Source organism: Pteropus alecto, unplaced genomic scaffold (genome assembly GCF_000325575.1).
Source record: "Pteropus alecto unplaced genomic scaffold, ASM32557v1 scaffold86, whole genome shotgun sequence".
NCBI lineage: Eukaryota > Metazoa > Chordata > Mammalia > Chiroptera > Pteropodidae > Pteropus > Pteropus alecto.
In genome coordinates, this window is record NW_006442109.1 from 28,100,525 (window position 1) to 28,115,716 (window position 15,192).

Here is a 15,192-nt window from a genome sequence, read left to right on the forward strand (position 1 = left end):
TGTGAGAAAGAAGTCAGGGTCTCATGACTAAGCTTAGATGAGAGGGGAAATCTAGCCTGGGTTTCACCTTACGGTGGTGCTAGGGCAGGGTTGGGGGGCCAGGGCAAGGGGCAGGATCAAGAACGGAGCCAAAGAAAAGACTGAAGCACCAGGGGAGGGGCAGAGCATGAGAAAGCATGCATAATGCAGGGTCCAGATTAAGGAGAAGGGGCAGCACAGGGGGCGAGGGTGTGGGTGCAGATGTTGCCCTCTGCTTCCTGGAGGAGAAGGGCCAGTGACCAGAGAGCAGTTCTGTGGCTGAGCTCTCTGAATATGTCAGATTTCCTTCAGGACCAAGGAAACGCCCAGGGCAGGGATGAGGGCAGGGGTGGACCTGACACAGGAAGGGTGGGCCTGGTGGGGAATCTCTTCCAGGGCAACTAGAGAAGGGCAAAGGAGAGTGGCCACCTGGGGCCACTGGCCTGGGGGTGAGGGTCCAGGGAATGGGTGAGGAGGGCAAAGGACAGGCCTGATTAGGGGCTTTGGTCAAACCCCTTTGATAGCCACCTGATAAAAGCAACACTTCTCCGTCCCGGTTCCCACAGCCACCATGCAATTTACTGTCCAAACCTGGACACTTTTGAGAGTAAAAGTAATAATTACTCCAGGACAACAGGAGTAAACTAGACATATTCTGGGCACACTGGGATATGTGGTCACCCTAGCCATGCGGTGGGAGGCTGGCCCTTGTGCTCCAAACCTGGCCCTCAGGGACACTCTCCCTGTGACCACTGCCTCCCCTAACCTGTCCCTGGGCACTGAAGTTGAACTCACAACCTTGAGCACCTGAACATCCTCGAGCACCTGAACCTCCTCAGAGCCAGTTCTGGAGAAAGGCGAGGTCCATCTCCCCACACCCTCTGCTTCTCTGATGACTCACATGGCTGCTGCACTGTTTCCAGAGCAACGACAGCCCACAGAGGTATGTGGTCCTTCCTGGGGCAGTGGGCGGCAAACTGGAGAACCCTTAGGAGCCTGCCAGTCCTAGAAGGGTGCATGGAGGCTAGAGTGATGTTCACCCACGTCCCCCTGCACCGTCCATGCCCCCTCTCAGCAAAACCCTGGGATCCTGTCTCTTTCCTCCTGTTTGTCCCCCATTTCCCCACAGGCTGCCAGAAAGTATCCCCACATTCTCAGTTGCTGGTTTTAGTTCAGCCTTCCCCAGCACCTGCCTAAAACGCTGCAACAGGTGCCCCTCAGGTCTTGCAGCCTTAAAATTATTTTTCCCCTGCCACAGGCACAAGCTTCCTTTAACCCAGGCCTGAACACCAAGTCTAAGCAGACAAAACAAAAAGAACAAAAACAAACAAAGATCCTTCCGTGGGAGGAAAAACACATGAAAAAAAAAAAAAAAAACATCACCACAAAGTTCAACTTCCTTACCAAACTAAGTCTACAACTTCCTTCATGAACTGACTCCAAGTAGCCTTCAGCCTGGTTCTCAACACCTTTCACTTCACACAGCTCTTTGTTAAACCGTGTACCTCCCTCCTTTGCTGAAGCCATATCCACCCATCTGGAATGCCCCCTCTACCTGGTGGATTCCTGCAGCTTCTTTAAGGCCCTCCCACACCTGACTACCTCTGCCCCATCCTGAGTTCCTGCAGTTACTTTCATCCCAGACCAGGTGTGATAGTGATTCTGTGTTTAGCTGTCTCCCACAGCTGGAGGTCCAGGGCCCGTGACCTTTGTAGACTCAATAAACAGGGACTGAATTGACTGATCCTTCCTACTCACTCCCCATTTTCCAGAAGGATGCTCTTCAGAAATAGACAGGATGGCTTCTAAGGTCCCTGCTAACTCTGAAACTCTACAAGAAAAATTGCACGGGAATCCCTGAGGGTCCTCAAAACCCTCTCAGGGGATCTGCGGGGTCAAAACTATTTTCATAATAATACTAAGAGGTTCTTTGCCTTTTTACTCTCATTTCCTCACGATTCTACAATGGATATAGGATATGTAGATCTGCAAAAGATTGAATGTAGAAGCAGATGAGAATCCAGCTGCTTCCATTGTCAGACTTTTAAAATACATTACGATGTCATTCTTTTTTACTAAATTTGTTTGTTTTGAAAAATAGAAGTCTACAGCCATGTCACCCTGAAAGTGCTCAATCCTGTCTGATCTCGGAAGCTAAGCAGGGTTGGGCCTGGTTAGTACTTGGATGGGAGACCACCTAGGAAGACTGGGTGCTGTAGACATAAAAAATAAAAAGTAGGGGATTGTAAGCTGACAAGGTGCTTGTAATCCGTGAGGTCAACCAAGGGTTGCCTCGCCTAAAAGAAAAAAAAGAAAAATAGATAACAATGCCACTCTTTTCACTAATTTTTTGTTTGTTTGTTTTGGAAAATAGAATCATTTTTCTTTAAAAACATATCAATGTGTAATGGATTTATTATTTTTATTTTTAATTTAATAAATATGTTTCAAACTCTTCAATTTCTAATACATTAAATGTTGTCAATAGCTATATCCCACATAAACAAAAGCTCTTGGGGTCCTCAATAATTTTTAAACTGTAAAGGGATCCTGAGACCCCCTACACCCTCTCCACACCCTCTGTTACCCCTCTGCTTCTCTCTCCTGTTAGCAGCTAAATTTCTAGCAGCCAAATTTCTTGAGAGCTGTCTATGGTCCCTGTCTTTGGTTTCCCGCCACTGTTCCTGAAATTGCTCTCACCGAGGCCACCAAGGACCCCCGGCATTTCATCCAGTGGACACCTCTATCTTTATTGTCCTTGACATCTCGGCAGCATGATCCTGGCCTCCTCGTTCTCCTCCACCTCAGAGCATCTTGTTCTCTACTATTCTTGCTTCACTCAGGTCACCAAGGATGGGGACCTCAGGGCTGGGCCAGACCCTTTATTCTCTCCACTCTCCACTCCACAGAGCATCAAGCACCGTCTCAATGTGTATAGCTCCAAATCTCTAACTCCAGCCCAGATTTCTCTCCTGAGTATTAGACCCACATATCCATCTGCCTCCTGAACATCTATGTAGATGCTGCTGCCCTCTACAGGTACCCCCAACTCAAACACTCTAACATGGGGCAGATCACCCCCAAACTTCCCAACTCTGAATCCTGGCCCTCTCCCTTCTCCCTCACTCTCCTCATCACCAGCTACACCAAATCCTGCTGACCTCACCTCCTAAGCTGCTCTCAAACCTACCCTCCTGTCCATGCCCACTGACACAGCTCAGCTCAGGCCACCTACACCTCTCCCTGGCCTCCCTTTGACCTTCTTCTTCCAATGTGACACAGAAGCCAGTGTTCATTCTTAAGCAGTCTCTTCCCTGCCTAGAATCCACAGGAGGTCCCCACTGACCCAGGAAGAATGCTGCCTCCACAGCACAGCTCACCAGGCCAGCCAGCAGAATGTGGCTTGCAGTCCTGCCACCTGCCCAGCCCCTCCCCCTCACCACTCTGTGCCAGCCAATCTGACCCTGTTTTCCCTCTCTAGCACATTCTATTCTCTGCCTCTGTTCACTGAAGACCCCTTCTCAGGCTCAGGGGTCAGCCTCATCATTCCCTCCCCAGAAAACCTTCCTGACCACCCCTCCCAGGCCAGGAGCCCTTTCTAAGCTGAGCGCCTTGTTCTCCTCCCATCACAGCATATTTCATACTGAATAGTCACCATTTAGAGTTTTTAGGCTCTGAGTTTCTTGAGGAGGATGATTTTCTTCACTGCTATATCCCCAGTGCCTAGATCAGTGCCTTGCCTACAGCAGCTTAGTATATACTTGCTGAATGAATAGCTTGAAGAATTTGAACCCATGTGCAACTAGCAAGCAGCCCTCCCCATCCCCATTTGGTATACAGCAGGGCTCTGCTCCAAGCACCCAGACTGGCCTCCTGGTCCTGCCCCAGCACCAGATGCCCAGGAGGCGGCCACCCAGGGCTCCCTGCCACACACTGCCTCCTCCTGTTCTGTTGTCCTGACTGAGCTCCCAGAAGAGGCTGGCTGGACTCCACACTTTTCTCATCAATGGCCAAGGCACAAGGCTGCCAACACATGGGCAAACTCCTCAGGCACAACACTGCTCAACTTGGTCAGAGCTGTTCCTGCCAGGGACAGCCAGATCAATACAGGACACCAGCCACAACAAGAGGAGCAGCAACACATACCACACAGTGTTCCAGTGTAAAATAACACTCAGAGGGCTGAATACTTTCCTGAAGGTCACTGGGCCAGTGAGGGAAGGGGTTGGGTTGGAGCCAGGCTCTTCTGCTGCTGAAGCCTATCATCTGGGCCCCACACCCATTCTGCAGCTTCGGGAACAGAGGCTGAGCCCACTGAGGGGCCATTCCCAGTTGCAGAGCCCAGGGTCAGGATGAGATCCTGGCAGCAGAGATTTGCACCCAGGGGCCAGGGTGGGGAAGTAGCTGAGGGCAGGCAGGGGGTGAACAAGCAGTATTCCAGAGGGCACCCCAGTAATTTATTCCATTGTGGGAGTCCTGGCAGTTCAGGATAAGTGAGAAGGCACAGCTCTCACCCCAGGAGGCAACAGTGAACACCTGGAACTCAGAAGTCAAAGGGTTACCAGGTCTTCCAGAACACAGGTCTCTGTGCCAGCACTCTCCCAGAAATTGTCACTACCCTATCCTCATCCACATGTTCTTCTAGCATGAAGCCAGAGATCTAGCCTGTCAGGAAGAGGCAGCAGCTTGCCCTGTAACTGGAAGAAGATCTGGTCTGAGCTCCAAGTCTGCAAACCTCCTCAGAGAAGCTGGGAGGAGACACAGGGTACCAAGTCAGTGGCAAGGACACTGCTCACAGGGCTGCCAAGTACAGATGCATGGGCTGCATTCTGCATGACTCAGGGTGTTCTTTGTGTGCACTAAGACATGAAGGGTGTCTATGGGAGTGGTGTAACCTGGCAGGCCTGCCTGCTGAGCTGCCTGCTCCCTGAGGGAGGGATGGAGATGAAGAGGGAACCCTTTCCCCTCTCATGAGGCTTCCAGGGCTTCACCACCTCACTCATCCCACCCCTCATTTGAAGAAAGAACCACATTCCTGCACAGCGCAGCTAATAAGAGTTCAGTTTATGGATAATATTATGGAATAGACAGGGATGGTGCTGGGACCTATAGTGATAAACTTCCCAGGAATAGACAGACAGGATTGTCCCAGACACACAGGACAGGGAAACAAAGCCAAATGGGCCAGAGGCCCAGGACCAGCCTCAGCAGCTATATCTGGACTCCAGATCCAGATTTGCCCTGGGGACCTGGGGGGATAAACAGGGCTGACAGGGGCCTCAGTTCCTATAGGGCCCCCTCTCCTCACTTCCTCCTGTCCCCCAACAGTGGGCTGAGACCCTTCAAAAGTGGTATTTCTGGGGCTAAGGAATGGTTGGGGTGGGGGCAGAGGGTCAAGGCTCTTAGAGGCTTCCTGGAGAGGTGGAGGCTTGGGTAGTGTGGGCTTAGCAGCAGCACTGAGGGGAATCTGGTCAGGCACCATGTGCCTGGAGTGGGGCACTGCTCAGCAGGGCCCCTATGTCCAGGGCAGGCCCCCCACCCTGCCCATCACACCAACATGGTGTAATAAAGTTTCAAGTAGTAAGTCAGTGTTAGGCAGGAGAGAGCTGAAAGCTGACAGACAGGTAGGGGCTTAGAGAAAGGAGCCCCCACTGTCCACTGAGTCCTCCAGCTGTATCAAGTCTATGTGCACAGGAGTGGAGACCTGGTCCCCATGCCCATGTAGGCACTTCCTTCAGGGGCTCAGCCCCTCAGACCAGTGCCAAAGCCTGCTTGGTGGGGCAGAAGCAGGGCAGCATGGTGCCCACAGCATCTACAATGGCTGTCAGGTGCTCGTCCTGTGCCTGGGGCCCACACAGCTGCATGAAGTCCGCCAGGCGCAGCAAGTATTCAAGGTTGTGGCCGGAAAAGCCACTGCAGGCCAGGATCTGCGTAGCGATGGCCTCCTCAGGTGCAGGGCCCAGGTAACCAGGGTTCTGTGGGGTGGCCACATAGGCCAATGCCTTGAGTGGTTGGTCAGGGGTATCTTGTGGGTAGAAGGTGACCTCCTTGGTATCATAGCCACCGAGCACTGCCTCTCGCACGTTCAGGTACTTCAAGGCCTCGCTCACCTGCTCACCTTGCACCTGGTATGCCACGCCCCAAGTGCAGCCCTAAGAAGAAACATGTATACCAGGGTCAGTCACAAACAGCTCCTCGCTGGTCCCACTCCAGGACTATGCTCAATAAGGGAGGTGGGAGGAGGGCTGATCAGCCATCTAGTAGCAATACATCAAGCCCTCATTCACCCTTTCTTAACAAGGGTTGACGAGGTGGTCTTGCCCCAGAGTAAACAGGATTACTTCTCAGAGTGTGTCTGAGAACCAATGGCATCACCTGTAATCTTGTTGGGAATACGCCTTTCATGTTCTAACAAGATCCTCAGGAGATTCTTGTGAGAAGCACTGAGCTAGACCACCCTTGCCTTGAACCAGAGAGATATCTAATACCCCTTGGTGCTGGGTGCCAGAGTCCTCTATTCATTCAGGCACTTACCTCATGATCTTCAAGAAGGGTCACCACACGCCCAGGCTAAGAAGAGAAGAAAGATTTTGAAAAAGACAGGTTAGAAATCAGCTCTACCATCAGTGCCAGAGAAAACCCTTATTAACCCAGCCAGTCCAGGCCTCAGAGAGTCCCACTCATCCAGGGGAAATAGAGGGAGTGATGCATGGATGCAGGAGAAATAGACACATGACTTGGGCCCAGATTATAATCAGAAATATTCATTAACACGGTGATCCAAAAGATCACATATCCAGCCATCATCACACAGCAATCCACTGGGCGGGCACACAAATGTAAGCCGCAAAGCCCCGGCACAAGTTTACACATTTCCCCCATCACACTCTGCCCAGAGAGCCCTGGACATTCCAGAGCACCAGCACCCACTATCCTGAACCCATCCCCACCCCTTATTCCCCAGGGCATGGTCGGATGCTCACCATCTTGTCACTGCCCCGATGGAAGGTGTCTCCCTGCCAGAACCGGCGGCTATAGCCGCGAACGAAGCCCACACGGCTGTCGCTGTAGGCGAAGTCGGGCCTCCACACCAGGGAGCCGTACCCGAAAATCCACAGCGCTTGGGGGTCGACGTCGACCCGGGGGAACTGCGCGGGCGGCAAGGCGGGCTGGCTGTTCTGAGCTGTGGACTCCTGCTTCATGGTGCCGGGCACAGGGACGGACCCGAGCGGCCTCCGGGGCAGGTCTCCGGCGTGGGCACGGAAGGACCGACGGACGCGCACACCTGGCCTGGCACCGCTTGGTCGCTCCAGCTGCGCGGCCCCATCCAAGGCCCTTTATAAACCCTCCGGCTGGCAGGCCTCCGCCCACCGCGGCCAGCTGCCGCGGTGATTGGGGCGGGGCAAATCCCCTTTTGGCCAATTACCTTCGGGTTTTGCTGCCCGGTTAACCGCGCCGCCCTCTAAATGGGTAACTGAGCCGTCTGCCCCCGCCCCGGCGCGCCCGCTGATTGGTTCGGCTCCACCTCTGTAGCAAACCTGTCAGGAGTGATGCAACGGCGGGGGAGGTTACCCTAGCACTGGCTGCATGCAGCAAGGGCGCCTCGGATTGCGTCAGGCGGCAGGCAGTGGGCACGGACGCGGGCACCGGCAGTCTCCTCGACAGCCCTCTCCATGGCCTGAGCCCTTCATGAACCGCGGCGGGCGGTACAGGCGAGTAGTCTCCTCCGCAGTCCTGCGGGTGCACCTGGCCGAGTCACTGCCACCCTAGGCAGCACGAACTCACCAGGGCCAGTGCAGGGCACCGCCAGAAGGAGCGCTCTGGGCGGTGTAAATGCCTGTCTCTGGGCTCCGCCTGGGAGCATGAACTCTGGAGAAGCTATTGGAGGCCCCCTCCGCATTCCACACGGGTGCCTCACGCTGTTGGCCCACGTGAGCAAATGGAGAAACTGAGTCACGGGGCTAGCAAGGGTTCTGCAGAGGCTACGATGCTGAGTCCGAAGCTTGCGAGCCTCACGTGAGGGCTACGCCTGGGGCCAGGAGGCTGGGAAAGAACCAGTCAGAGCGCTTGGAACTGTTGCCCTCACTTTGTGGCCAGATTTGCGGAGAGGCCATAAGGACAGGAAAGCCAGGCCAGTCCTGTCTTGAGGCGATAGGTTTAGTTTTGCGGGGACATGAGACTTTAACAGTGGTTGGGTTAATCTTAATTTAGGCACAGAGATTCTGGGAGTGGCGGACTAGGAGAGCCAAACTGAGGCTCCCAGGGGGCGGTGAGCAGCTACGGGTCTCTTGGTCTCTCGACCCGATAAAGGATCCTCTCCGGTCATCTGGGGTTGACCCCCTAAGGAGCGGCAAGGGCCTGTCCCCTGCGGATATCTCTGGCTGGGAAAAGGAAACAGAACAGAAGGCCTGTCCCTCATGGGACTGCTGAGGAGGTCCGGGTGAGCCCTCTGGCAGGGGAAATGGACAATATTGCTTCTCATTCAATTCTAATTAGATATTGAAACAAAAAAAGTTATCATTCCAAAGGTGTCTAAGATATTCTCCAGTAGGAATGTTGCACTATAATGTGTACAGTATGAAGCTAGTTCTTTTAAAACAAGTTCTACATTTATGTGTATTTAAAAAAGTAATAATTTGGAGGTACATACCTAAACTGTTAGCAGAGGAAGACTTTCAATATTAAGTGTAAACATTTATGGAAAAGTGGATATTTTACAAGGAGCATGAATTACTTTTCCGGTTGGAAAAAATTACAGGCAAAAATTGTTGTTTGTTTTTTGTCATTCCTTTCTTTTAACCTCCATTCTCCATGTTCACTCTCCCCTCTGCTCTCTATCCTGTCCCTTTTAGTCCATATGACACCTCCTTTGCTACTACCTTCTTAGAATATCCCCCTCTCCATCTACCACCTTTGGGTGGTTGGGTGACAGGCAGAAAACTGGTAACAAACGATACCTTGCTGTAAGTGTCTGAATTTTCACAAACAACCCTTTGAAAAATCAGCTTAGTGATACAAATCAAGAATCATAAAATGTCCCTGCCCTTTGACCCAATACTTCCACTCCAGGAAATTATTCAAAATATGGGGAAAGCCATATGCCTGAAGATTTTTCAATGTGTTATTATAGAAAAAAAAAACAAAAGAAGAAAAACTACTTAAATAACTCAAATAGCTCAATAAGTAAATTATGGTCAATCCACATGGTGGAGAAACACACACACACACATACACACACACACACACACACACACACAGAAAACAACTTTCCAACAATAGATGATTACATAAATTTAATATAGACAAAATTAAATCTGTGCAGTCATTAGAAAATTACGTATGCCTGTATTTATTGACATAGAAATCTATGATGTATAATTAAGTGAAAAGCAGGTTATAAAATAGACTGATGTAACTCTTTAAACTTAAAAAGTCTGTATATATTTCTTTGCTTAGAAAAAAATTTGAAAAAACACATAAGCATGTTCAGTGATTGCCTCTAAGTAGTAGAACTACACGAGATTTGCACTTTCTTTTTTATACCAATTCAGATTGTCTTGGATTTTTTTAAGAGAACATAACCCATTTCTCTTTAGGAAAAAAAGTTAAAAATAAAAATAAAAATCCATTATGAAAGCAATATAGTAAAAATGCCTATGATTGTATAGTAAGGTAAAAATGCAAAATATGACTATCACATGTGCTAAGATTAAAACTAAAAACAAAAGCAAAATGCATGAAGGAAAAGATGGGGCTGGGCACCATACATGAATATGTTGGGGTATTGGGATTATGGGTGATTCTTTTCTCTATTTTCTAAGGCTTACGAAGTATACTTTTTAATAATAAAAAGTTCCTTTTAAAGCGTAGCTAATGGGTTTCTAATAGCTAAGAAGCAGGTAACACATCAGAATCACTTGGAGAACATTTTCAAGATGCCCATTCTGAGACCTCCCACCGGGACCAAAGCCCCACGTTTTAATGACTCCTTTGGTGAGGTCATTAGTAATCAGCACTTGTTCCAGGCAGAATTAGACACTCCCTCCTCTGTGCTCCCACAACTCCTTAACTCACTTCTGTTTATTTTTCTGTTCCCTCCACCTTATAACAGAAATAATCATTTATTGAGGGCTCACCATGAGCTTGCTAATTGTTTTTACATCTATTCTAATTACAAATTTCTCCACTACTTTGTGAGATAAATATCATTTCACAGATGAGCAAACTGGAGCACAGAAAAGTTAGGTAATCTACTCATGGTAACATGGCATGTTGTGGAGGCTGGGACTGAAGGCAGGTAGTCCAACCACAGAGCCTACTTGCTGATAGGCATTTAACATTCTGCCGCCCATGAACCTGAGAGCTCCCTGAGCGCTCCCTGAGAGCAGACTTCACCTTTGAACACGCAGGAGAACCAACATAGTGCTGGCTCATGGAAGGTTCTCCACAAAACTAGGTAAAAGAAGTGAAGCTCTTACTTGAAAACGATCTGGGCTCCCTGGGGTTCAGAAGAGGAGGAATCCTGAAAGACACAGGTTCAACCTTGACCCTCTCAAAATAGGAATCCTCACAAAAGTTGTCCCAGAGGTCTTGGCCACCTTCCTGGGAACATCTCTCTTTCTCACTCCTTCCTTATCCTTGCCACCATCTGTCTCTTTCACTCCCAGTGGGACACTCCTAGGCAGTAAACCATCCACACAACTGGTTCCTTTCTAACAACTGCAGGAACCATCCCATCTTTCCTCCTAAAATCTTCTCAGGAAGGACCTACAGATGTCATGCCCACCTGCTTATGAGAGGTGATGAGAGCATGACCTCCACCTTGAAGAGCAGCACATGATTTGCACATGATGCATACCTGGTGGTTTTCTTTTTTTGGACCTTTCTCAAATTAATCTTTCCTTATTGTTCCCCTTTAGGCAGTCACTTCTCATTTCCTTATGATCTATTCCTTCTCACTTCTCGTTCCAGTCACTACAATCAACTCCTGGTGCTAGTGCTCACAATTATCTGAAACAAGGAAGAGCTAGAGAGTCATGTTTATTTATTATGCTAAATGATAAAGTTGTTTTATGAAGCTGATGATTCCAGCAGGGTGAAAAACCTTCCCAGACATGGACTCTAAGCCCAGCTTGCCCAGATTTGAGCCTTACTCCACCATTTACCATCAGGGTGACCCCAGGCACAGTCTCTGGTCCTCGGTTTTCTCAACTGTAAAATGGGAAAAATAGCACCTACCTCGCAGGTTCTAATGAGGATTTAAACAACTTAGCACACATCTGGTATGAGAGCACTCAATGCATGTGGGCTCATTATTTTTACTCAAGACTTTTTACTTTCCATTCTGTTTAAAGTAGGGCCATAGTCTACTGTGACATTGTGATTTATAATAAGATATATATATTTGGTCTTTGTCCTCTTCCTGGCACAGAGCTCGTAAAAACCTGGGGATTTCTTAAGTGATAAGAGTGGTAAAGATGTCTTCTGTTACTCATAATAAGTCTCTATCAACCACACTTGAGTTTATCTTAATGAGAGAACTTTTGGGAAGCCTCGAAGAATGGGGGCTAGTTGCCGGGGAAACCAACTATGCAATCAGAGGAGAGAAGAGCTGGAGATTAAGTTCAATCACCAATGGCCAATGATTTAATTAATTATGTCTGTGTAATGAAGCCTCTATAAAAATACAAAAGAACATGGTTCAGAGAGCTTCCAGGTTGGAGATGCTGGTAGAGTAGCATGCCTGGAGAGGACATGGAAGCTCTGCCTTCCCACATATCTTGCCCTATGCATCTCTTCCATCTGGACGTTCCTGATATATCCTTTTATAATAAATTGGTAATCTAGTACAGAGGTTGCCATCCTTTTTGACACCAGGGACTGGTGCTCCTATGAGAATCTAATGCCTGATGAACTGAGGTGGAGCTGAGGTGGTGATGCTGGAGCTGGAGAGAGGCTGCAAATACAGATGAAGCTTCAGTCGCTTCCCCGCCTCTCACCTCCTGCTGTGCGACCCAGTTCCTAACAGGCCACGGACTGGTACTGGTCCATGGCCTGGGGGTTGGGGACCCTAATCTAGTAAATAAACTGTTATCCTGAGTTCTGTGATCCACTTTAGCAAATTAATGGAACCCAGACTGGGGGTTTGGGAAACCTCCAATCTATAACTCGTCAGTTAGAAATGCAAGTAACAACCTAGACTTGTGGTTGGCGTCTGAAATGGGGACAGTCTTGTGAGATTGAGCTGTTAATCTGTGAGATATGATGCTATCTCCAGGCAGATAGTGTCAGGATTGAGTTTAATTGTAGGACAACCAGCTGGTGTTGTAGAATTGCTTGATGTGTGGAAAACCCATACATTTGGTGTCAGAAGTGAGGTAGTGTTGTACACTAAGTCCTCAATTAAAGTCATCGATAAGTTCTTGGAAACTGTAACTTTAAGCAAAATGATATATAACAAATAAAATTGGTTTTGTTATATATGAACAAGAGTAAAGTTACTATGGCATATTTCTGGTCACAAAAACATCACTAAACTAAATGAAAACACCAAACGCTTCTAATATTAAGCATTGAAATAAATGTGAGCTATACATACATTTAGGAAAGATTAATAAAAACAAGTAAGATGATGGTTTTCCAACCTACTTATTCCAGTTCAAGGTCATGGGTGACCAGAGCCTATCCTGGCAGCTCAGGGCACCAGGAGGGAACCAGTCTTGGACAGGACACCCTTCCATTGCAGGAGAACTCTCTCTCTCACACACACATACACACTCAGACTGGGATAATTTAGATACAATTCATTTCACATGCACATTTTAGGGATGTGACAGGAAACTGGATTACCCAGAGAAAATCCATGCAAACATGGGGAGAACATGCAAACTCCACACAGACAGTGGTCCTGGCCAGAAATTGATTTTTTTTTTCTTCATTAACGTTATAACAAAACAGTGTTGAATAAAATGACATACCTCAGGGACCTGCTACTATAATAGAGTACTGAGAGTAGATGAGACACACAGGAAGAGTATGTTTTCTTTTACCCTAGTTCTCAATCTGACACAGCTCAGAAGAATTGGGTGGGTCAGGAAAGTGATCAGGGTATTTTTTGATTTAGTGGAGGAAACCTCCAGCTTGTTCACTCTTCATTCTTGCCATGCAATTCACAGATCGTCCTAGCAAATAGGGCACCAAAGCACTGTTTTTAAAAGGCAGAATGAGTGATAGTCTGCCCCAAGCACACTATCAATAGAATAGGTGCTTCAGTAAAGAGAGATTTTCTGTGTATGCTTGGGTAGGGCGAGGGGTACTAAAATAAATAAATAATAAAATAATCCACTATCTCCGAGGGGCTACGCCTCCCACATACCTCTGATAGATAAGTGTGTCCTTAGGTCTTTGGCCCATATGAATGAAGGACATACATCCCACAAACACTCTGGCAAAAGAATGGCAAGAAAGAATAACGGAATCCCTCGATACAATCACTTCAGAAAAGGGAGAGAAGAGATAACAGTTGCTCTGCTGGTTATACCAGATGAATCCGGAGCCAAGGGGTGAAGGTTACTTTAGTCTCCTGTCCACAAAAGATTCACCCATGTCCTGACAGAAATGTTAATGGGATGGTGGGATAACCTGGCTCCCTGCCCACTTCCAGCTTCCAAGGAGGGAGGAAGATGCAGCTGATTGGGCACTCCAGGGTGGCCGGGGTTCCAGTTATTCAGACCTGGTCTAGTCTACCTGGAAGAGGAGAGGCCAGGGCTCCAACAGAGGGTTGGCATGATGGGGCCTCTTTCCCAATTCCAAGGAGAGAGGATGGTGTAGTTTGTCGAGGCAGGAAGTGGCTGGCTGCAGGGCTAAGGAGAACTGCAGTAAAAGCATTTCAGTGGAGTGACAGTGCTGAACAGAGAGGAGACCTATGGGATGAGAGTCAAATGTCAGATCCCATGGAAATGCTGCAGTATGGTAGGACCTGGCTTTAGAAGAGAACCCTAGAAAATAGCCTATGTGGAGAAGTATGACTGCTCAAAAGGGACCTGACAATGGGAGCAGACTCTGAAGCCCACAGAGAGCCAAGAAAGTGAAGCCCCTTAAATGAAAGCAGCTAGGACACCATCCCCTTCTGAGAATGGGAAGGAGATCCCAGAACCTTTTAGCTCTCTTTTACCAGAGAGAAGAAGAAGTACTGAGTGAAGGGAGTCATCATTGATGGAAGTGAAACTCAGACCAGGCCTAGTAAAATGGGCCTGACCCAGACATCTGCTCCTGTGGAAAAGGACATCAATCTTCAGATAAGCCAAGTGGCACATGCCTTTCTGCTAAGCCCCAGAGCTTGCTTTGCCTCCAACCTGAGCCAAGAGGAAGCATCACTGGAGACAGGCAGGCCATGCCTGGCTGGGCTTTGGCTCTGCCCTGCAGGGGGTGCCATGACACAGGACAGCTGGGGCCCATAGCCAACCTGTCACTAAATCCATACTCTTGAGATGCCAGTTACTTTGTGTCTCGCCCTAGCTTCATCTGGTTTTCTGTACCCTGTCGTGGCCTCGGAGGGTCCTTGAGGGAAATAGGCTGAGCCCACTCTTGGCCAGAGTGTTAAAGGATGCAGGGGCCCCAGAGGCCAGGGCAAAGGTGGCAAAAGCCACTTGTGGCAGATCTCCAAGCGGAAGGGGACTGTTGAGGACTTGGGGTCCTGCTGTCCCTTCCCACAGCCAGAGTCTCTCTTCCATACACTAACTCATTTCAATCTCATAGTAATGTGCAAGAGGTATTATCCTCTGAGAGGTTTAAGATAATTAACTAGACAGCTTCCTTGGGCAGTGACCATGTTTTATCGCCAATGCCTGGCATATAAAGGGTGCACAAACAGTGTGGAGGGAATGAAGAAATGTATGGACTTGTCCCAGGTCACCTGGCAATGAGAAGTGGTGCGGGCAGGGAGCTTCAGCATCGCGACTCAAACCCACTGTCCTTTCCAGCCCAACCCCGTTCCCTCCTATTCAGGATGCCTGTGGGCAGGATGGCCGGAGGACTGAAAGCTAGCAGTGGGGAGGGAGCTGGCTGCTCAGACCACTCTAAGGACACGAAGGGGCCCTGCTTCTTTGAACCCTGAGGCATATTTAAAGGGAAACGTCTCACCTGAGCTCTCTCCAATTACTCCCTCAGCTTAGG

The 15,192-nt window shown here is 48.8% G+C and overlaps 1 protein-coding gene and 1 pseudogene across 1 annotated transcript; one reads left to right on the plus strand and one right to left on the minus strand.

Moving 5' to 3' along the window:
- The first annotated feature begins 2,121 nt into the window (after positions 1-2,121).
- LOC112469883 lies at positions 2,122-2,240 on the plus strand (annotated as a pseudogene).
- Positions 2,241-2,686: 446 nt separating this feature from the next.
- CHAC1 (ChaC glutathione specific gamma-glutamylcyclotransferase 1) lies at positions 2,687-8,014 on the minus strand. Its single transcript, XM_015596143.2, has 3 exons — positions 7,002-8,014; positions 6,553-6,588; positions 2,687-6,170 (listed from the first exon to the last, which is right to left on the minus strand). Exons 1-3 carry the CDS (start codon positions 7,218-7,220, stop codon positions 5,769-5,771), a joined length of 657 nt encoding a protein of 218 aa, XP_015451629.2. The 5' UTR covers positions 7,221-8,014; the 3' UTR covers positions 2,687-5,768.
- Positions 8,015-15,192: the final 7,178 nt, after the last annotated feature.